Raw genomic sequence first — 21,357 nt, 5'->3', positions numbered from 1 at the left:
CTGATTAACTGAGACTTTCTCTGAGGAAGAACCTGATGTATGGAAATGGAACATAGCTCCTTCCCAAAACCAAGAACATGCTTGACAGAGCTGGTAATGGTTTGGGACCAGGGCCTTGGGGGAGCTGCAGCTTCAGATCTTGAGAAATCAACTCTCCCGACCTTAGGGGCTACAGTTATTGGTCCCACCAGTCCCAAGGCCACTATGTACTGGGTCTCTGGTGTATTTCAGATGGTTTGTGTTTCCGTTGTGCAACATTGTTTGATTTAGTCCCCCACTGACTTAGTCCCATTGTATTATAGTTTCTGTCCCATTTCTTCCCTGGATTCAGTATTGTACTTAATACATAGCTTGTGCAGGACCTCTTCACCCCAGCTTTTGTCTGTCTTGTATCTTCTTTGTCTTTCTCATCCCCCTTGAGGACCTTGTCACTGAAAGATGAACTGCTGGTTCAAGTGTTGGTCTCCCTGACACACCTCGTGTGCACACGCGCGCGCGTGTGTGTGTGTGTTTGTCTGCTATTCAAGAAGGGAGATCTCAGCTTGCTGCTCCATCCACCATAGCTACCTGTTCTTATCCCCCTGAAACCATAAGCCCAAAAAAGTTCTCCTTTCTATACATTACCCTGGTCATAGTTTTTTATTACATCGTTTTTTATGACAGCAACTGTTGTAGCAGCAAAACAAACTAAGTTAGGTTCTTGTTAATTATAGTAGCCGTGGAAAACACTCTTTGTGGAGATCTTGAGAGACGAGCTTCCCAAGCAAAAGAATGACCTCAATGGGAAGTCAAAAACGAGCAACAAGGCCACTGTGCCTGGCATGGAAAGACGCTAGGGCAATGGAGTGGTAGGAGACCAGACAGCACATGAGCGATATGCAGGTCATTCAGTGTTTATTTTTCTCTCAGAATTATAGGAAGGCACTTCAGCCAATGTTTAAATATTCCCTCAAACCTCCCCATGCCAAAGTACTGCTCTTCCTCTGCTCACTCCAACTTTCTTCTACTGCACTTTTCTTCATCTCATTGGCAGGCATTTGTGCTTAGCTATGAGTTCTGCCATTTCTCTTTTCTATCCCAATTCCAAACTTGGTTTGGGGTGAGGAAACTTTCCTGTGTTAGTTGGTTTTCCAACCCAGGTCCCTGAGTCTTGATTAACATGTAGTTTGGAATGGAGGCATGTAGTGAACAGAATAGCTGCTTTCCCAAAATATTTACACTCAAAACCTCTGAATCTATGAATATGTTGACAAGGGGCTGGAGATTGTTGTCAGGGTTTCTGTCCTGCCCAGTTCCCGTAATTGTTAATTCCCAAAGAAATCACACAAAGGTTGACATTAACTATAAACTGATTGGCCCATTAGCTCAGGCTTCTTATTAACTCTTAAAACTTATATTAGCCCATTATTCTTATCTGTGTTAGTCATGTGTCTCAGTACCTTTTTCAACGGGGCAGTCACATCTTGCACCTTCTGTGGTCGGGTCAGGACTGCAGAGGAAGGGCCTTCCTCCTTTCCAGAATTCTTCTGTTCTCATTGACCCACCTCTGCTTCCTGTCTGGTTGTCCTGCCTATACTTCCTGCCTGGCTACTGGCCAATCAGCATTTATTTAAAATAAAATTGACAGAATCAGACCATTCGCCCACACCAGGAGATCAAGGTAGTAAATGGAATTGAAGTTGAAGAACATCTGACCTTAAAACTAAAAGGTATCCTGAACTGCTTGGGGGACATTCCACTGCAAGTATAAGATCCTTGAATGAAGAAGAGGAAAGCAGAGGACTTAGAAGCAGAGATGGCATTGGGAGAAAATCTTGAGGGGGTCAATGATAGCTTCAAAGATGCTAGGAGTAGGGTGCTGAGAGGTAGGGAGCCGCAAGGCATAGGATGGATGCAGCCCTTAGGAACTAGAAGAGACACAACAAAATCAGAAACTCCCTGATAGTTTAGAAAGTCACAGCCCTGCCAACATCTGAAGTTGGTTCGGGGAATCTGAGCTCTAAAGCTGTTGGCAAGGGTGGATACTATCATGGCATTAGGCAAACAATAGGATGCACACCTTCCTTGAAACTTGCTTTTTCTTCAGGGTACCTTATCTTGATATATGGAAGAAGCTTCACCCATTTATACAGAGCAGAAGAAGCTGCTTCCTTTATTCCACCTCCTTCACATGTATCCATCCTTGTCAACATCAACATCTCTACAGTTTCACCGCTAACTCATCCACTGTGCCCTTCCCTAATTCAGGTCATCAGGATCAATATCTTTCAGGAAAGAGGGAAGCAACACTCACCCACCAGCCACAGCCCATCGAAAAGCAAGAGTAAGTCTTCTACCCTGGAGATTCCTTGTGTTTAGATTGCTCTCCTGAAAACACCTCAATGACTTGCGTTATCACTCAGATTCAGAGCTTTTGGCACTGTGGTGGGTCCTCCAAATTGTCTTCAATCATATTTCCCAGTACTTATCCTCATATTAAATTTCTTTTACTTTATGGAAAGCATTCCTGCCAGTGCTGGTGACAGCTTCTGGGTCTCCGAAGCTACAATGTGGGCATAGTTAGCTCTCCGCCTCCACACACTTTGAAGTCCCAGATTACCCCTTTCATCTTGTACCAGCTCTGCTAAAGAGTTCGCGCCCCGATGTCAGGACCTCAAATCTTCCTTCCAATACAGTCTTCACAGTAATTAGTGCTTATTCCCCACGAGAGCGGTTTTTACTAAACTTTCTCACTACACCATTTCTATCCTAGTACTCAGCCCACAGTAGGTGCACCGTGAATGCTCTTCTGATCACCAGCACAGCAGATTAATAAACAAATAAATCTCCATAGCAACGGTTCTCAGCATGTGGGCCATGACCCTTCTGTTGGTCACGCAGCAGATTTCCTGCCTATCAGATATTTACATTCTCGTTGCAGCAAAATAACAGTTATGAAGTAGCAGGAAAATAATTTTATGGTTTGGGTCACCACAACATGAAGAACTGTATTAAAGGGTCACAGCATTAGGAAGGCTGAGAACCACTGCTCTACAATGTTTCCTAAGCCATTTTTAGTAGCTGCTTTCTGGAAAGTCTGAAGTACATATTTCTTAAGATGTAATCATTCTGTCCCTGTTACCAATTTTCACATTCTTGACTTTTTCTTTTTCATTTGAAATGTACAGTAAACTGTAAGAGAATAGTTTTTCTTTCTTTTCCTTTTTGTAATTGTTTATACATTCCTTAAGCTATTTAAAACATCATTTACTAATTACTTATTGAGCCATTTCCATTAAATCCAGAGACTATAGGAATTGAATAAAATAGAACAAGTTTGTTTTTTTTACTGAGATTGAGTTTTAGCATGTCCATAGAGTAAGGGGAAATCAGAAAGTAAACAAACCACACTATCAGGCGGTAGAACAACTGTCCTTTGCTTGCGATTTCACTTTTTACCATTTAGTTGAGGTCAACTGTGGTTCAAAACTGTTAAATTACAATTTCTAGAAATAATTACCAAGTCGGAAATAACTGTGACAATATATTGCTATACTTACAATATCATTAATATCTTACACTGTCTAATTTATATTTTAATATTTTCACAGATATTTATGAATAGAAAATGCAGAGAATTATCCGGGGCCGGATACTCTGCAATTTCCGACTCACATTGGGGTCTTCCTGTGAGGGATGGTTGCCGTAATTTCACAGTCAGAAAGTAGGGCATGTGGGCACGTGTGTTACTTAAGAGAATCTTCGAAAATATTCGAGCAGGGAACAAAAACAATCCCCGGGGTTGAGTTTCTTGTTACACTGAAGTAAACAAGAAACAGAAATCATATTTTCTGCTTTGAACAGCAGAAAGCTATACTCAAGTGACAAGTTCTTCAGCCCTCTGAGCCTGCAACCTGACAATAATTAGAAACATCTCATAAGTTTGTTATGAGAAAATGCTCCACAAGAACCAATGCAAAATTTGAGCTCTATGAAGACACCTAAGGCAGCCCAGACTGGTCTCTGGGAGAATCCATCCAATCCACCACTGGTACCGCCCCCTGGCCAGAACTCTACTGATGATTGGTTAACTTCCCGTCCGTCTCAGGCGCGTAGCCCAATCGCGATCGGTTGTGCGTGGCGACTGGTTCCCAGGTCTTCCGGGATGACGCCTGCGTCGCGGCGGGGCGGAAGTGGCGCCGCCGGTTTGAAATCAACAGAGTCGGCTCCAGCCAAACAGAGCAGCCCAGTGCCATGTCCACTCCGCCGCTGGCGCCCGCAGGCATGGCGCCTGGGCCCTTCGGCGGCCCGCAGGCGCAGCAGGCCGCGCGCGAGGTCAACACGGCCACGCTGTGCCGCATCGGGCAGGAGACGGTGCAGGACATCGTGTACCGCACCATGGAGATCTTCCAGCTGCTCCGGAACATGCAGGTGGGCGCCTGGGGTGAGAGGGCTGGTGGAAGGGGGCCTCTCCGGGCAACCTGGGATGGCCGTGTCGCTCGCTTTTCCACCCCGTGACCTCAGCGTGAGCCTGCCCCTTGCCCTGGGAGTGCAGACGCCCCCTCTTCCCCTTACCAGTGTCCCCAACTCTGGAAGAGCTCTGGATGGCAGTACCCCTTGTATCCCTTGTTCCTGGCATCTGTCCGCCCCATGCCCTGGGAATCTCTCAGGCGTGGACACACCCCCTTACCCTCAGTGTCCGCAGCATGAGTCTGCCTCCTGGCCTGGGAGATTCCAGATGTAGTCACCCCACTTTTCCCAGAAGTGTTTCCCAGTATGCATCTTTCCCCCACCCCAGGACACTCCTGGAGCGGCTGTGCCCATTACCCCCAGAAGTGTCCCCAGAGTGTGTCTGTCCCCCATCCCCACCCCGCTCCAGGAGACATCAGGTGTGATCCCCTTTACCACCAGCTCCACATAGCACCAGTGCCTATCTTCAAAGATCTAGGACGTCGTCGGTGGTAATAAAAGTACCACCAATTTCTTGATTGGACCAAGTTGTGTCAAGCTTGTTTTATAAACATTGTGTTCTCCAAAGTGCAAGTGGATCACACCATACTTGCCTTTTAAAAAGACTTTAGAAGATTTCGAACAAAATTTCTCCTTGAAGGAAATGGCTCTGAAGCTGAAGAATTGAGACAATATTTCTCCCCCTTTCTGGGCTTAACTAGACTGACTATCCAGTAAGCTGTGCCAATGGAACGTTTTGACATATTTAGGGATATACTTGTGACTTGATCATAGTCACAACAGTGAAAATAGCCATTACCCAAGAAGTTTCCTTGTGCCACCTGTGACTTTTTGCCTCCATCTCCCAGGAACCCCTGCTAGTTTTAAAGAGCGTTTAAGAGCGTTGCGTAATAGGAATCACATAGCAGGTGAGCTTTGTGGGCCAAGGTTGTTCTTTCAGCATCTATCTATATAGATGCCATTTCTTTTTCTTACTATTTTATTGTATGAATACATCGTGGCGTTTGCATTTGTTAATCTGTGGGTGCGAGTTTGGGTTGTTTCTACTTTGGAGCCCTTATCAACAGCGATGCTCTCATAAATAATGTCTAAGTTTGTTTTTTACAGACTTCTGTGTGGGCATGTGCTTCATTTCTCTTCAGTAGATGGTTTAGAAGTGTAATTATTGAATCATGTATATATCGTGTCCATAATATATATGTTAAATTTTTAAAGTAATTGTTTTGATGTGGCTGACCTTTTTGAATCTCCATTAGCAGTCTTCGGGGGTTCTAGTTTCTCTCATCTTCATCTTCATTTCTTATTGTTGTGCCTTTTTACTTTGCTGGGTGCTCCTGTCACTATGTGGTTCTCGCTTCCTTCAAACCATCTTTTGAGGAGCAGAGATCTTATAATTGTGGTGGAATCCCATAACACTTGTTGATTTCTTCTGCTACAGATCTTGCTTTGGGTGTCAGACTTAATGTTTTTGTGTGTGTAACCCAAAGCACTGAATGTTTTCTCCTAGAAGTTTTGCTGTTTAAGTTTTCCTTTATGTTTATAACCTGTCTAAAATCTGGAAGGGTAATTATAATGATTATCTGGGTCTAAGTTCATCTTTGCCTTCAGATTTCCAGATTGTTCCCATACAGTTTGTAAGTTGTTGTTAGTGTTTGCTTATCCTAAGACTACAAGATGGAAAAAGCATCTTTGTTCGACTGATAAGGGTTCTGTGGGTCAGAGAGGTAACGCTGCTCAGTGTGGAGTAATTGAGGCCTGTCTTGAGAATTTAATAACTTTTCTTCTACAGATGCCTTAAAGACGATTTTATTGCTTTGTTTGTGTCAAGAAAAGATAGTTGAGATTTGTGTCTCCTATCTTTATAAATATGATTTTGTTTCATGGGAATCTTCTAGTACTATGTTAGTGACTCCATGTGCAATGTCTTACAAAGATAGTATCATTATAAATGCACGCAAAGGAAAGATTGAAATTCTATGGCAGTTTCAAGTAAATAGATTCATAACAAAAATGACTGGAGTGTGGATTTCATGATGTCTCGGAATTTAACACGCACCGTTTGTTATTTTTAGCTTGCCCTGTGCCAGCATCTGAATTAGATAGAGCATGGAGAAGCAGGTATGGTCACAGATAGCTAAACAACTATCAGCTACTTGGCTAGGTCCACAAATCTAAGAACAATTTTGAGAGATGTTTTTAATTCCTATTTTATAGTGAAAGAAACTGAGGGCTAAAGAGAGGATAAGTAGATGACCTACCATCACAGACTGATGTGGGAGTCCCCTCTGTGTGCTGTCATTACCATTAATGAATAAAGAAACTGCCTTGGCCTGTTGATAGGGTAGAACTTAGCTTAGGTAGGCAGGGAAGACAGAACTGAATGCTGGGAGGAAGAGGGGCAGAGTCGAGAGATGCCATGGATCCCCTGCCAGAGATAGATGTATGGAACTTTGCTGGTAAGCCATGACCTCATTGTGATACACAGATTAATAGAAATGGGTTAAATTAAGATGTAAGAGTTAGCCAGTAAGAAGTTAGAGCTTATGAGGCAAGCAGTGGTTTAATTAATACAGTTTCTGTGTGGTTATCTTGGTTCTGGGCGACCGGGACAAACAAGCGGTTCCTTGCTACAGTGTTACATCACTTCAGTTGTTCCTGAAGCATCTGTATTATCAAGAGAGCTAGAGCTGCACTCATCACCTGAGTAGAATGAGAATCTTTCTGAAAGCTCCACAGTGCGTATCTACCTTCCACTTTGTGCTCAGACTCATCTTAAACCCTTTGGGGGACGTTACAATGACCCGAAAAGGCTGCTGCGTTCCAAAAAGTCAGAAGTGATGATGTAAACGGATGTTCTTAACAGAGAACAGCATGGCTGTTCATTTAATTGTAGGCAGCTTATCCAACTTCTGTTACACGTGCTTCGTGGTGGATATTTAAGAGGACGTTTTGAAAAACGGAATGTGTAGACTGTTTGTCCCTAGCTTTCATTCCAGCACACTTATCTTTGCTCTGCTTTGTTTTTATTAATTTTGTACTCGGTCGTTGTCTGTAGACACTGGTCAGACCCTATGAATAGGGTTATCATGCCACAGTTTCTGGCATCTTCTGGGAAATGAGGATCTTCTAGGACTCCAGTAGGCGGGACAACCCCATGCTCTTCAACATACTCAGATTTCAAAACATCTGTATTAGTGCATGAAAGCGAAGCAGCATAAATACACACTGCTAAAGTTACTTCCACACATTTCTTTGAGAAAAAGTTTGTCTATTAGATCTCCTTTAGCTCCTCAAGATTCTGAAAACTGTAGACTTTCCTTAGAAACAAAATAATGAGTAAACACATTTTGAAAAATGTTTGCAAGGTGTTAAGAAGCATCTCCCCAAATATCTCTGAATCCCAGATTAAGATTCCCTGTGAACAATAGCATTGCTTTGGTTCAGCTTATTATCCTTTTAATCTTTTATTGCATATTTTGGCTACATAATATATTCATAATTTAGGAATAGCAGAACACTGCAGAGAGCATTCTCCTTTCTATTCCCTGTCTGCTAGGTACCTAATCCCTCTCGGTGAGCAGTGGCTGTTTATGATTCTAGCCACTGGTTATGTTTATCTTGCAAGTGCTCTTTGCATATTTAATCAAATCTGTGCCTACATACTGTCTCATCTATCCCCTTTGCACAGATATCTGTGCATAATATTTTGTACTTTGCCTTATTTATTTGCTACACTGTAACTTACTCATATCCATAAAGTACTCCCTTTCTCTTCTTATACCATATAGTAGTCCACTGGGTGGAAATACTCTGATGTTGGAACAAATGATTATGTCCCATCAAAGGAGCACTGTAGGGCTGGAGAAACGGCTCAGTGGTTAAGAGCATTGTCTGCTCTTCCAAAGGTCCTGAGTTCAATTCCTGGCAACCACATGGTGGCTTACAACCATCTGTAATGAGGTTTGGTGCCCTCTTCTGGCCTGCAGATATACAGACAGAATATTGTATACATAATAAATAAATATTTAAAAAAAAAACAAATCACTGTACCTGCTGATGAGCTTTTAGAACCAGCTAACTTATAAGAATTGTAACTGAGTGAGTCCTCTTGTACTGTCCTCTGAAAGTTATTCCTGTGTCCTGACTCAGACCATCACAATGGATTGATCATGCTTTTAGGTGCTTGATTATCTGACAGATAAACTACCTAACCTTTCTCCTTATTTGATTGAGTTTGAACATTTCATCATATATTTATGAATCTTGTGTGTTTTATTTTCTGCTATTGCTTATTCCAATTTCAATGTGTATGTGTGTGTGTGCTTGCGTATGTGTGTTTGTGTGATTTATTTTTTATCTCCCTTGTTTTCTGTGATATATTTGCAATTGTTTTCCCCAGGTTTCACTTTTGTTTCTTCCATTTTGTTTTGGAATTGAGTCTCACTGTGTAGCTGGAGCTGCCCTTGAACCCGTGATGCTGCCTCAACTTCTTAAATGCTGAGATTACGGGATTTTAGACCTGAGCTACTGTGCCTGGTATATTCAGTCTGGTCTTTCTATTTTACCTTTTGATTCCTCTAGGTAGTTTTTGCCCTGCTTATTTTTTTTAATGTATGATTTCTTGATTTTCCAGTTCGTATGATTTATTAGGTTACAGATTTTATGTCTAATTAGGGATGCCTTCTCAAGTGATGAAGAATTCTGTGTGTTTTCACTGGAAGTTTTGCTTTGGTAAACCTTTGGTCCTTGTGGGATTGATCCTGTTAGGAAGTGTGACGGACAGCACTCACCTTGTTGCACAGTGGCTGATTGAAAGCTCACCTCACTGCTCATTTGGTCCACTTGCAGCTCTGTACAGATGGATCTGGCTGCGGGTGTTGGGTTCTTTCCCCTTCACTTCCATCACTGAATGTTTTATTCTCAGATAGTCTTTGAGTTTCTGTGGTGGGTTTATATTTCTATGTCAGAGTAAGTGTCCTTTTTACTTTTCCACATACATCTTAGATCAAGAAAAACCTGTTAGTGGTTTTATTCGTTTTTTTTTTTTTCAGTCTAGAAAACCTTGACACTGTTAAGTCTTAGTAACCAAGATCATGGAATCTTCTTTTCTTGTTTTGCATTTGAGGTTTTTATTTTTATCTTTCCTAGGTTTATTCCTAAATCTTTTCTTCCTTCTTTCTTTTTTCTGATGTACTTGGTTCTTGCTCTTCCATTTTCTTTGTAGAGATGAAAGCACAGCTCTTTCTTCCCCTCCTTTAGCTTTACACTTACCTCCGTATGGAATTCCTTTACCGTTGGTGGCTTTTTATGATGTCATTTGGAAACAGTGGTCATTATACTACTTTCTTTTTTATGTTTCAACCTTTCTGTCTTCCATAGTCACCCTGGCCAGCACCTTCGCCACAGAGTACATCATCAGTAACAGTGGTCTCAGTATGTGTCTTTTTCTGTTCCTGACCTGAGTGGGAATTCCTCCAATGGCTGCACATCCATCGTGATGCTGACTTTATAACCTAAATATGTTTTTCATATATGGGGGCTTTTATTATAAGAATAGATGATGAATTTAGTTGTATGCCTTTTTAGTATGTGGGAGTGTGATATATTTATGAGGTTTCATCCATATTCATGAGGGCGATGGTTATTGATGAGCTTTCCAGCTGAGTAGCTCCACCACAGCATGCAGCAGGGAGCTTAGGTGCGATTACCATACGTTCTGTAGCGTATGGAAGCCTCATCACTCATTCAAACTGCCACTCTTGCGTCCAGAGCAATGCTTGACACACGAAAGGTGAGGAAGAAGTATAAAAACTAATATCTAAACGTACTCAGTTGGCAGATTTCAGGTGGATAATTCGTTGCATTTCAGCAAGATTGCTTTTCTTTATAATAAGACTCATCAATCATTTTGTGCATGACATACGCTTCTCATAAACACGTAAACACACACGTAGGGGTAAAATGCTCATGAGAATTATTCAGACCATACACTAAAACTCTTGTGCCAAATATGCTACAAAGAGGAGTTCTGCTTTTTACCAAGGAGCAAACCAGGTTAGATGCCATGATTCAGGAGGCCACTGCTTCTCTGCGTGAGATGTAATCGCCACACCGTTATCAGACAGGACGGTGGGGTCATCTGACTGTCTGTGTCGCTGGTGCCTGTTAATGTCTGTAAAAAGGGGTTCTTAGGGGAAATCCCACACTGTATGGACGTATGAACCCTTCTAATGCCATCCTGCTTTAAAATGTTGTGAGCCACGGGGCCCTTGGTATTTCATCACACTTCCAGGTGCATTTTAACATGGGTTAATGCTGAGGATTCCTGAAACTAGAAAGCATTCAGAAATTTCAGAAGATCTGTCTCCTGAGCTGAGAAACTGTAACATTTATCAAAGGGAATCTGGGAAATAGAAACAAATTACTCAAGTCTACCCAAATTCCATCTGACAGTGACTTTATTTTTTTTTCAATGAATATTTCTTTGGAAAAATTATGTTACCGATTAATTAGCTTTGATAATTATACCCTTGGCTGATATACCTAGGCCCTTGTGTTGGCGGAGGGGGGGGGCAGAACATGACAAATTCTATGCCTCTGGGCTCTAGCACCTGCCTGCTTTGTACTCTGTATTTGAAACGTGGTCTCATTACATTTCCCCAAGCTGCCCTTGAATTCACGTTAGGTGACAGGCTGGTCTTGAACATGTGAACCTCCTGAGAGGAGTTACAAGCCTGGCTGATTCTTGAATTAAGAACATTTGATGACTTAGAACATATATGATAAGAGTAATTTGCGATGATTTATTAATGATGTTTGAGTATATGTTCATTTGTACCCATATCTTCTATTAAGACTTTCTATTAAGACTCTGGTGGTTTGTGTTTTAGTTTGTACTTTGCACATCTTACCCTCTTGATCATCATAGTTAAGATTTGAAAATGCTTCTGCAAGTTTGAGAGCACACTGTTCCAATTCTGCAAAACAAAACCCTATGCTTCAGTTTTAAATATATGTGCATGTATATAATATATACATGTATATTATATGGATGGATGGGTATATATGTGTGTATAAAATTCATATAAACTTATATAATACATAAAAAATTTGTGTATTCTCAAAGGTTCATCAGCTTTCTGCTTTCATGTGATAGTGATATTAAAATTGTGTATTTATAACATTATAGGGCAAAAGCCTTTCAGCTGGTCAGCAGTCTATTCACAGAGCCTTTTTAAAGACTCTTTTATTGCAGTGAAACACTGTACCAGGCTGCTAATAAATTAATGTGGATTACTTTTAAATCTTCAATATTTTTATTGTTTTCTTTTACCTGCCAAGCTGCCAAATGGCGTCACTTATCATACCGGAACTTACCAAGACCGGCTAACAAAGCTACAGGACCATCTTCGCCAGCTTTCTATTCTCTTCAGGAAGTTAAGACTGGTCTACGACAAATGCAACGAGAACTGCGGGGGCATGGACCCCATTCCCGTCGAGGTACGTGTCCATAGCAGGAGTGCGCATGTCAGAGGTGGAGGAAGGCCAATAGCAGGAGTGCACGTGTCAGAGGCAAAGGAAGGTCAACACATCAGGTTTTTTCTCCTTTTAGCAATATTCCCCATTTTTAATATTATTTGTTTTGCTTCTGAGAAGAGATAAAATTGTGAGTGTATATGTTTATTTTTCATTAATGATTTTTGTAGCATTTGTTTTCCAGCCTTGTAGTGATATTTTTGTGTTTATGCATTTGTTGGGATTTTAATGACAGTGATTTCTTCTGTTTTTCTTAGAAAAAAATATTTAGTTATCATGGCAGTTTTTAACCATTGCTAAGAAAAGTTGTGTTTGATAGAACTTGATCGAAATGGTAGTGACTAGAAATCAGAACACAGTTGATCTGGGAATGAAACAGGAAGTAATGAGCTAAAGCCAGCGGTCAGAGATCAGACTTTGAGGAGATGTAGATTGCCAGTGGTCGGAGATCAGACTTTGAGGAGACGTAGATTAGAAGTGAGGAGGAAGTGGTGAAGGGGAGGAGGACTGGAATTGAAGGTTGGGGCACTGACTTCTGCCACCAAATTCTAGAGACCAGAACATATGAACATGATAAAGGAGGGAAAGTCTGTGGAGAGGTTGAAGGAATAAAGAGAAAACAGGAGCAGTACCATTCTGGAGTCTGTCTTCAGACAGTGCTGCAGCAGGAGAGGAGAGAAGGGTGCTTGTGGATGCAGGTCAGGTATATGTGCCAAATGGATCCTTCTCTGACCGTTCCTTCATGATAATTTACCATGTCCGCTGCATGTACTAGGGGTTTTCTCCAGTCAGCGTTCACAGGCCACACATAATTAAGAATATTTTTTGCTAGAAGTATCACTGCTCTGTACATTTCTTTTTTTTTCCTTTTTTATTAGATTTTTTTAAAAAAAAAAATGCCAATCCAAATTCCCACTCCCTCCCCTCCTTCCATTCTCTCCACACACCCTCCTACCCACCTCCCTCTGATCCTACGAGAGGGCAAGGCTCTGTTCATTTCTTCCTATTAAAAATAGTTCTCATACCTCAAATTAAGACAAATAAAAATTCTTGCAGCCACTGGAGTTCTGAATGTCAAGTTGATGGCACTTGTATCACACATGTCCTCAAAGGTCCGTTCCTGTAGTGTAAAGGAAAGACTATCTTACTTGAACAGACTGAAGGTCTCTGAGTAGATGCTGCATCTCACTTGACATGCGTCTTTCAGTGATTTAGCCAGCATCTAGCAGTTACATATTTGCAGACTGAATGAACAGAGTCTAACTTGATATGTGACAGCCAGTAGTTTTTTGAGGGGAGGATAAGCTTTGTTATTGTTGCTGTTTTCAGTTAAACACAGTGAACTTTATTGGAAAACCAAGGTTTTTTGTGATTAATCTTTTAAATTTTTGATTGAATGGATCCTCAGTGGATGCAGTCTTTATAGTAGTCTTAATTCACATATCTGGACCCCATTTTGTATTTCTCTTGGTCACTTCTAGCAACTTATTCCATATGTGGATGAGGATGGCTCAAAGAACGACGACCGGGCTGGCCCACCTCGTTTTGCTAGTGAAGAGAGACGAGAAATTGCAGAAGTCAATAAAGTGAGTTATAAGTCTGTACATTTTATATTTCAGAGTCCTTGATTAAGACTTAACCCAGAGTCTGTATAGTTACATTAGTGAATTGCAGGTTGTTACAGAGAAGAAACATTCAATTTAGGTATTTTAAATTCCCCATTAAAGCAAAACTCTGTATTGTGTGGAAATTTTTTTCAAAGGAATGTGGGGTGGGAGAGGGAGTATATATCTTCTCTTGACAGGCCAGAGACAGCACGTGTCTGATGGCCTCTAGCTTCTCTGTATTGCTTAGGAGTTCTCAGACCTGCATTCTCTGCTTTGTGTAGTAATAAGGGTGGTGGGGCTGCGTCCCCGGCACCCGGCCGCCCACGCGGCTAGCTCTAGCTTTACCCGAAATAACAACACACAAGCTGTATTCATTTAAACACTGCTTGGCCCTTTAAGCTCTAGCCCTTACTGGCTAATTCTGATATCCCGATCAACCCATCTCTAATAATCTGTGAGAACCGGTCTTACCGGGAAGATTCTAGCCTAGTCCATCCTGGGTCAGAGCTTCATGGCGTATGTCTGCCCGGGAGCAGGGCGTGGCGTCTCTCTCAGGCGTCTGTTCCCGAGAGGAGAGCTGTGGAGTCTGAGCTCACTTCCTCTTCCTCCCAGCGTTCTGTTCTGTTTACTCCTCCCACCTATCTTCTAACCAATAAAATGGGCCAAGGCAGTTGCTTTATTAGCCAATGACCTTTCTCCATCAGCTTTGCATGCATGCGCGCGCGTGTGCTGGCCAGAGATGTAGGGTGGCCTACCCTATCACGCCTCACCCGGTTTCTTTGAAGCAGGGTCAGTCCTCTGAACCTGGAGCTTGGCGTTTTGGCTAGAGCAGTTCATGGGACCTGCACCTCCACACTGGGGTTAGAGATGAGTGTGGACATACCCTATTTCTATGTGGGTGCTGAGACCTGCACCTCCACACTGGGGTTAGAGATGTGCGTGGACATACCCTATTTCTATGTGGGTGCTGGGACCTGCACCTTCACACTGGGGTTAGAGATGTGTGTGGAAGCTCCCAGCTTTTATGTGGGTGCTAAGGATCCAAACCAGGATTTCTATTCTTAAATAGCACACACTTTCCCCATGGTGTAATCTTCCTAGCCCCTGTTATAGATTTTGGATACCAGAGAATGGTGGTGACCAGAAGCCAAAGATAGAAGGACTTAGAATTTGATTAACTTAAACTTCAGACCAGACTGATGAATAGAATAAAATTCACTGCTGGAAAAAAAAAAATGTCAGTAGACTGGGAGGATATTGAGGTCAGAGGACAACCTTAGGGGATTGGTTCTCTCCATGGGGTGGGTCAGTGATCAGATTAGGTCCTCGGATTTGGCAGCTGGTACCATTACCCACTACCAGCCAGCCTTGAAAATATTTATATACTGGTTCTCCTGGTCTGTTGATATACACATACAGGTATATGTTTATGTGTGTATACATTGGCTTAAATAGTTGCCCTTAGATGATGAATGTATAAATCTAATCACATGGTTGCTATATTGAAACAAATACTTCATTGGGTTCATTTGTAAAGGAGGTATAATATTCATAAATGTGATATATTTGTCTTCCTCACATATATTATGTTAAAGCACATATTCTTAATGCAAATCCATATTTTCTCTTTTCCCCATCAGTTCATACAGTTCTTAAGCAGTCAGGACTGTACCTTAACGTGTCAGTTAGTAGCAAATATGAGACAAACAAGCGTAAGCAGAGGAAGCATTTGCTTTGCTTCAAGATGTGGAGCTTTTAGTCTATGACTGCTGACCCTGATGCTCTGGGCCTGCTGTGACCCAGCATATTATAGCAGGAAGGTGTTTAAAATCTTTTACAAATAAAACCAGTAAACCTTTGTTTTATTATAGCAACCATGTTATTCCATTTATACATTTATAGGTAGCTACTTAGGACATTATATACACATATAAATATATACATATAAGTATACACATGTTTGTGGCGAAAGACCATGAGAACTCAGTATATATAAGTAGTTTTAGCACACGGAACTCTTGACAGGTGCTTACCTGAACCGTAGCAGCAGAATATGCAAAATGTGTTTTTACCAATTATGATAGATAATTTTAATTATGAAAATGAATACTTTAAAATAATAGCCGTGTGTGGTTTTAAATCTGAAAGGCAATAAACAATAACACCAGAAAGAACAGTTCTGAGATGATTGCCAAGGATTTTCAGTTTCCTGTCTCTGAGGGCCTTCTAAAATTTCTGTTGAACTTACTTTTAACTTAACTTTTTAATATTCAAATATCTGAGTGCTTGCTGTATGCCAAGTGTTGCTGACTGCTGAAAGTCCAGCCACATAGTAGTAAGCCAGTGTGTTTGCTCCACCCTCCTGTGCTTGGTGGACAGGTGGATGGGACTTTAAGATTCGAAGGCTCTGGCTGGACTGTGGTGGCACACGCCTTTAATCCAGCTCTAGAGATGTAGAAGCAGGTGGATCTCTGTGGTTCGAAGCCAGCCTGGTCTACAGAGCCATTCCAGGACAGCCAGGACTGTTACACATAGAAACCTCACCTCAAACAAACAAACAAAAAGATTCTGAGATTCTAGAGAAAGCAGCAGCATTCCCCATCCCCCTGGCATGGTTAGGGGATATTTACACAAATATTACTATTTGTGCCATATTTTAGTACAGTGGCATTTGTATTAAATAAGGTGCTTCATGGACTTTGAGTCATGCACTCGGCCCTCTATATTTGATGGAAATGGCCTGGTGGACATAGCCAGGTTTTGCTGTTTTAATACCTTTCCCATTCGCATCTGGCTCTTGAGATCCTTAAGCCCTGTTTTCCAAGTAAAGGGGAGTCTGCTTTGGGATCTTCAGAATTGAGTTTCCTCTTGCCTAGCAGTTTTCTGTTGATGGGAAATGAGATTGAAAGAGGTGCTGGGTAGTATCGAAAGATTGACGTGTAATTGAGCCCAAACATTTGGAAATTAAAGCATTTTTTCTCAAGTGCCACAGCCTTTATATGAATATTAAATTACATGGTCTGACTTAGCAGAAACGTCCTTTGTAAGATCCACTCTGCTTCCACGCTCACCTGTTAATGGAACAAACTATGCACAGCTGATGGGTTTTGAAAATAGCAGCTGTCAGCCCCTGTTAAAATCAATCAGTGGCAAGACTGTATACATTATATCTTGTATCGTGTCATGAAAATGTATTTACAGCTTAGCCACTAATAAGCGTGGCTGTCAGCTTCCCTGTTGACAGTCTCACGGCATGCTTTGACTCCACAGATTTTACTTGTGTGATAACTTTTTCGTTAAAACTTTGTCTTTTTTGAGTCAAACTACCCTGATTCCTTGTTTTATACTTAAAAAAATAGGGTTGCTCAGATTTTGGTGTTAGCTTAGAAATACCCTTTGGTATAATTTAAATTTTAGGAGCTAATGAGACCAGCATATCAGAATTCATATTTGTCATTCTTGAAACGTGATGGCACCCTCAAGGGCACCCTCTACAAATGCGTTTTGGATACTGTTTAATAAAATCTGTTTTAACTACCCAGGAACATAATTTTGTTTCTTCTAGCTGCTTCCAAGTCTTTACTGACGTGTGAAGGCTAGGCTTGTTCCTGAGGCTTAGTTTTAGGTGGTTCTCAGCTGTCTCTAAAGCCGAAGTCCCGGCTCCTGCCCCCTGTGCTCACATCTGCAGTTCACCTTTGCATTTTGTTTTCATGGTCTTTTCGCCCTCCATGACTTGTAATGATCCTCATCACCCATCGTCTCACCAAGTCCTTTCACTCTGCTCACTGCCGGCTTGTTGAGATGCCAGGAGGGTACTATCACTTGCTGGCTTTTGGGATGCAGTCTGGTCGTGCCTTCTCCCCACTTGATGCTGAGGTTCCGAAAACCCTCAAGGTGGTCACACTCAAGATATGTTAAAACTTAATACTTCAAATTATTGTTTGTTTGTTTGTTTTGAGAACAGGTTCCACAATGTAGCTCTGGCTGGTGTTGAACTCACTGTGTAACTCAGCTGACCTCAGGCTTACAGCAATTATCCTGCTTGAGCATCTCAGCTGTTGGGAGCAGCTATGCCCCACCTTCAAAATTAGATTTTTTTTTAATTACTGTTTATCTTTTTATTCTTTCTCAATAGCTCTCTGTCTCTGTCTCTGTCTCTCTCTCTCTCTCTGTCTCTGTCTCTCTCTCTCTCTCTCTCTTTTCATAACAATTAAAAAGTTGGGATTAAAAAGAAGACCCTGGTACCCAAAGTATTCTCCAGCTAGAAGTGATGGTTTGTTGAAGCACCATAGACTTGAGTATGAAGCCATGTGTCAACAACACTAACTCAAACTCGGTGCTTTTCAGCACTTCCTTTGCGATAATCACACCGAAAGTGTGATTAGGAAACTGAGGGAAAAACTTAGTCTGAGATCAAATAACCGGTTCCAGAGGTGAAGGCTGTGACTGAGATTGCCACCCTTCCAGTGTAATGCCGCCCTTGGTGTCTGTCAGGGCGAAGGGTCCCTGTGGTAATAAAGTGCGTCCTCCTCTGGTCCCGAATTAGACAATGTACACACCACTTTACTGGCTGACTGGCTGCCACGTCGTCACAGGAGATGAGTCATCTGGAAACCTAGTCGGTCAGTCTTCTTTCCCAAAGGCCGTTCAAGCCCTGAGAGAGTCGCGGCCTGTGTGCCCTGCAGTCAGACGTTTCTTCTGTGCCTGTGCTACCCTATTTCCAAACGTGAATTTAATTTAATCAGTATTATTAGTAGCATTAAAGTGTCTGTAATTGCTTCTCTGCTTTCTAGTAAAAATATTTAATGTCCCCTTTAGTGACCTTCTTCCTGCTTGTGACTTCTGAGTCTATATACAAGTAATAAAAGCAGGTCACTTAATCTCAGCTTGCTTTTTAATGAAGTAATAATACTTTAGACCTTTTCCTAGTGTACATATAATAGTTTACCTGGAGGCAATTAAATAGAATATTTTTAAAATAATCTAATTAAATTTTTATATCTTTGGATTTAATGTTTCCCAAGTGTTACTGAATAATAATTATTATTATAACTGGTAAGGATGCTAACCAGAATCGCTGTTTGTATCACATGTTGTCTAAGCTGATATCTATCACCTAGAACTTGAAGAAAGGAGTCTTAAGATATGCATGAACTATAGTCTAGTCGAGCCCAGGAATAGAGATGCAGGGGCATATGCAAGGCTTACTGTGGGTGTCTTCCTTGTCACTAGGCCACTTTCTTTTCATTTCTAGAATTAGAAGTAGTCTGTACTTCATCTTAGGGCAGTAACTTCTGCTGCACCTGGAAGACTGATTTTGTGTGTATTATGTTTCTTGTCCTGACAGCTTACATTCTGTGTCTATCACCAAGTGTCAAGTGCTTACTTCTGTGTTAGGCAACTGTAATATTTTAGGCAAATCAAACCACTTGATTCTCCCATGAACTCTTAAGAGGAAGAGTCAGTGATTACCTTCATCCTTCTGGTGTGAGGTTGAACAATTTGGCCAGTGTTCTCCATTTATAATTGGTACAGAGCTGAGCATTTGATCAACCATAACATCTGGATGGAAAGCGTAGTGGTAACCATTATGTTCCATTGCCCCTACAACATCTAAGTACTAGATTTATCACAATTAAATGTGTCACATAGTTAAGGTAGAATGGGGGCAGAGGCCAGATGCCCCTGTGGACTTAATGTTAGAAATAAGGGAATGAATCTGTTAGGGTCTGTGAAAGCGAGAAAGGGTAGGAGCTATGATGCTTCGAACGAGAACATCCCCCACAGACACATATGCTGTGGTAATTCCTTCGGCCAATAGCCTTTAAAATACTGGCCCACTTTGGGCATGGTCAAATGTACTACATGCGCAGATGTGAAAAAAATATGTGCAGCCCGGGGCTGCTGGATTTGGTTCCTGTTCCCTGCTCGTACAGAGGACTGCTGATCTGAGTCTACCCCTAAATAAAGAAATCTTTTATTATATGCTCCATTCTGGGCTAATGCAGTACCACTGTATTATAATCAACAGTACTCACATATTGAATATTTAGCCCTTAGTTGGTAAGAAAACAAACAAAACCTGGGCAGTATAACCTTGTTGGAGGAGGTGTGTCACTAAGGATGGGCTTTGAGGTTTCAAAAGTCTCAAGCCATTCCTAGCTTTCTCGCTTTCTTTTTTTCTTTCTCCCTCTCCCCCCCCCCCCTTTCTCTCTTTCTCTCTCTCTCTGCCTGGTAATAGTCTTCTCAAAATGTGAGCTGTCAGCTATTGCTCTGGTTCCATGTCTGCCTCCCTGCTGCCATGTTCCTCGCCATGATAGTCATGGGTTCTAAACCTCTGGGATTGTTAACTCTAGGTAAATTCTTTGGTCATGTCTTATTACGGCAATACAAAACTAACCAACACAGAGAGCTTCTGTCTGGCAGGAATGTTTGGGTTCGCTTCTGTCTGGAGTACTGGGTCCAAGCTTAGTGCAGTTCAGTCGTCTAGTATCATTATCTATATATTTTACTTCACATTGTGGTAAATTCTTTTGTTTTCACAGAAACTGAAACAGAAGAACCAGCAGCTGAAGCAGATTATGGACCAATTACGGAATCTCATCTGGGACATAAATGCCATGTTGGCGATGAGGAATTAAACTGATATTTAAATCTCTTGTTCTACGTGTGTGATACAATTGGATTTTCCCCCCACGTATTATTCCTTTGGAAAGATTATTTATCTCTCTATTTTAATGGCTAGCACTGAAGTTCCTGGTTTCATGTTAAAGTATTCACTGCCTCTATTTTTTTTTTAAATGCTCTTGGTTCTATACAAGATTATTATAATAGTCTTTGATAAGGTGTGAGTTTTGTTTAATCTTCATGAATTGAATAATTGCTTTTTAAAAGCAAAATGAAGCTTAATAAATACATTTTTAAACATAACCAGTATGTTTGCTTCTTTCAGTTATCCTTTTCAAAGAGAGGTAAAGTATAAATATTTCAGCATATTACTAACCAAAGTTTATCTCTGAAAGAAATTAATTAAAATTAAAAATACATTACCACCTAAGCTTCTATCTTAATTCAATTTCATTTTCAAACCAGTAAAATCAGAAACTAGCTTGTTGCTCAATTACTTTTCTCGGGTTCTTCGGGTGTTTTTCTGAACTGAAATGAGAGAGGCGATCAAAAGACTGTACAAGCTGGTCATAGATATGCTCTCAGCTGGGACCCGCCCGTCAGAGACATGCTAGTCCCAAGTGTGTTTCCAAACACTGACTTTTAAGAGTTCTCACCTAGACCGTTCTTAGGACACTGACTCTCACCCTTCCTAATGCTGCGGCCCTTTAATACAGTTCTTCATATTATGGTGACCCCTTCCCTAACCATAAAACTACTTTTGTTGCTGCTTATAACTTTACATTGTGAATTGCAATGTAAATATTTGTTATACAGACAGTTTTAGGTGGCTCCTGTGAAAGGGTTGTTTCACCCCTACCCCGACCCGGCAAGGAGTCACGACCTATAGGTTGAGACTCACTGATTGAGGACAAGCACAAAGAAAGGGACTTTATTGTAATCCATGTCCCTAGGCAAGATAACCTGCTCCCTCCCTCTCCTGGGAAATGATTTATGAGATTAGCTAAAATTCTACTCTAGGTTAGAATTTTGCTTGGAAATTTTAGAAACTCGCTTCAAAACAGGCTTCAAAACAGGGATTTACTAGTTCCTATGGTGACAAAAAATGAAAATAAAAAATTGCAATGACTAAAACATC

The 21,357-nt window shown here is 41.3% G+C and overlaps 1 protein-coding gene across 1 annotated transcript; it reads left to right on the top strand.

Moving 5' to 3' along the window:
- Nucleotides 1–4,151: 4,151 nt before the first annotated feature.
- Med30 (mediator complex subunit 30) lies at nucleotides 4,152–20,522 on the top strand. The gene is made up of 4 exons (XM_041672426.1): nucleotides 4,152–4,410; nucleotides 11,791–11,949; nucleotides 13,467–13,571; nucleotides 20,138–20,522. Exons 1-4 carry the CDS (start codon nucleotides 4,234–4,236, stop codon nucleotides 20,231–20,233), a joined length of 537 nt encoding a protein of 178 aa, XP_041528360.1. The 5' UTR covers nucleotides 4,152–4,233; the 3' UTR covers nucleotides 20,234–20,522.
- The last annotated feature ends 835 nt before the right edge of the window (nucleotides 20,523–21,357 follow it).

The sequence above is a fragment of the Microtus oregoni genome, unplaced genomic scaffold (assembly GCF_018167655.1).
Source record: "Microtus oregoni isolate MIOR12 unplaced genomic scaffold, Mior012 000022F_ref0000154, whole genome shotgun sequence".
In the NCBI taxonomy this organism is placed as follows: domain Eukaryota; kingdom Metazoa; phylum Chordata; class Mammalia; order Rodentia; family Cricetidae; genus Microtus; species Microtus oregoni.
The sequence above is the reverse complement of the archived record's forward strand: the minus strand, read 5'-3'. Positions and strand labels throughout refer to the sequence as shown.

Bases quoted from the DNA above. Each gene is read 5' to 3' on its own strand.
- Med30 (XM_041672426.1), top strand. From the start codon at position 4,234: ATGTCCACTCCGCCGCTGGCGCCCGCAGGCATGGCGCCTGGGCCCTTC. The intron at 4,411-11,790 runs GTGGGCGCCTGG...TTACCTGCCAAG, and splicing joins AGCTGCTCCGGAACATGCAG to CTGCCAAATGGCGTCACTTA. The intron at 13,572-20,137 runs GTGAGTTATAAG...TTGTTTTCACAG, and splicing joins AAATTGCAGAAGTCAATAAA to AAACTGAAACAGAAGAACCA.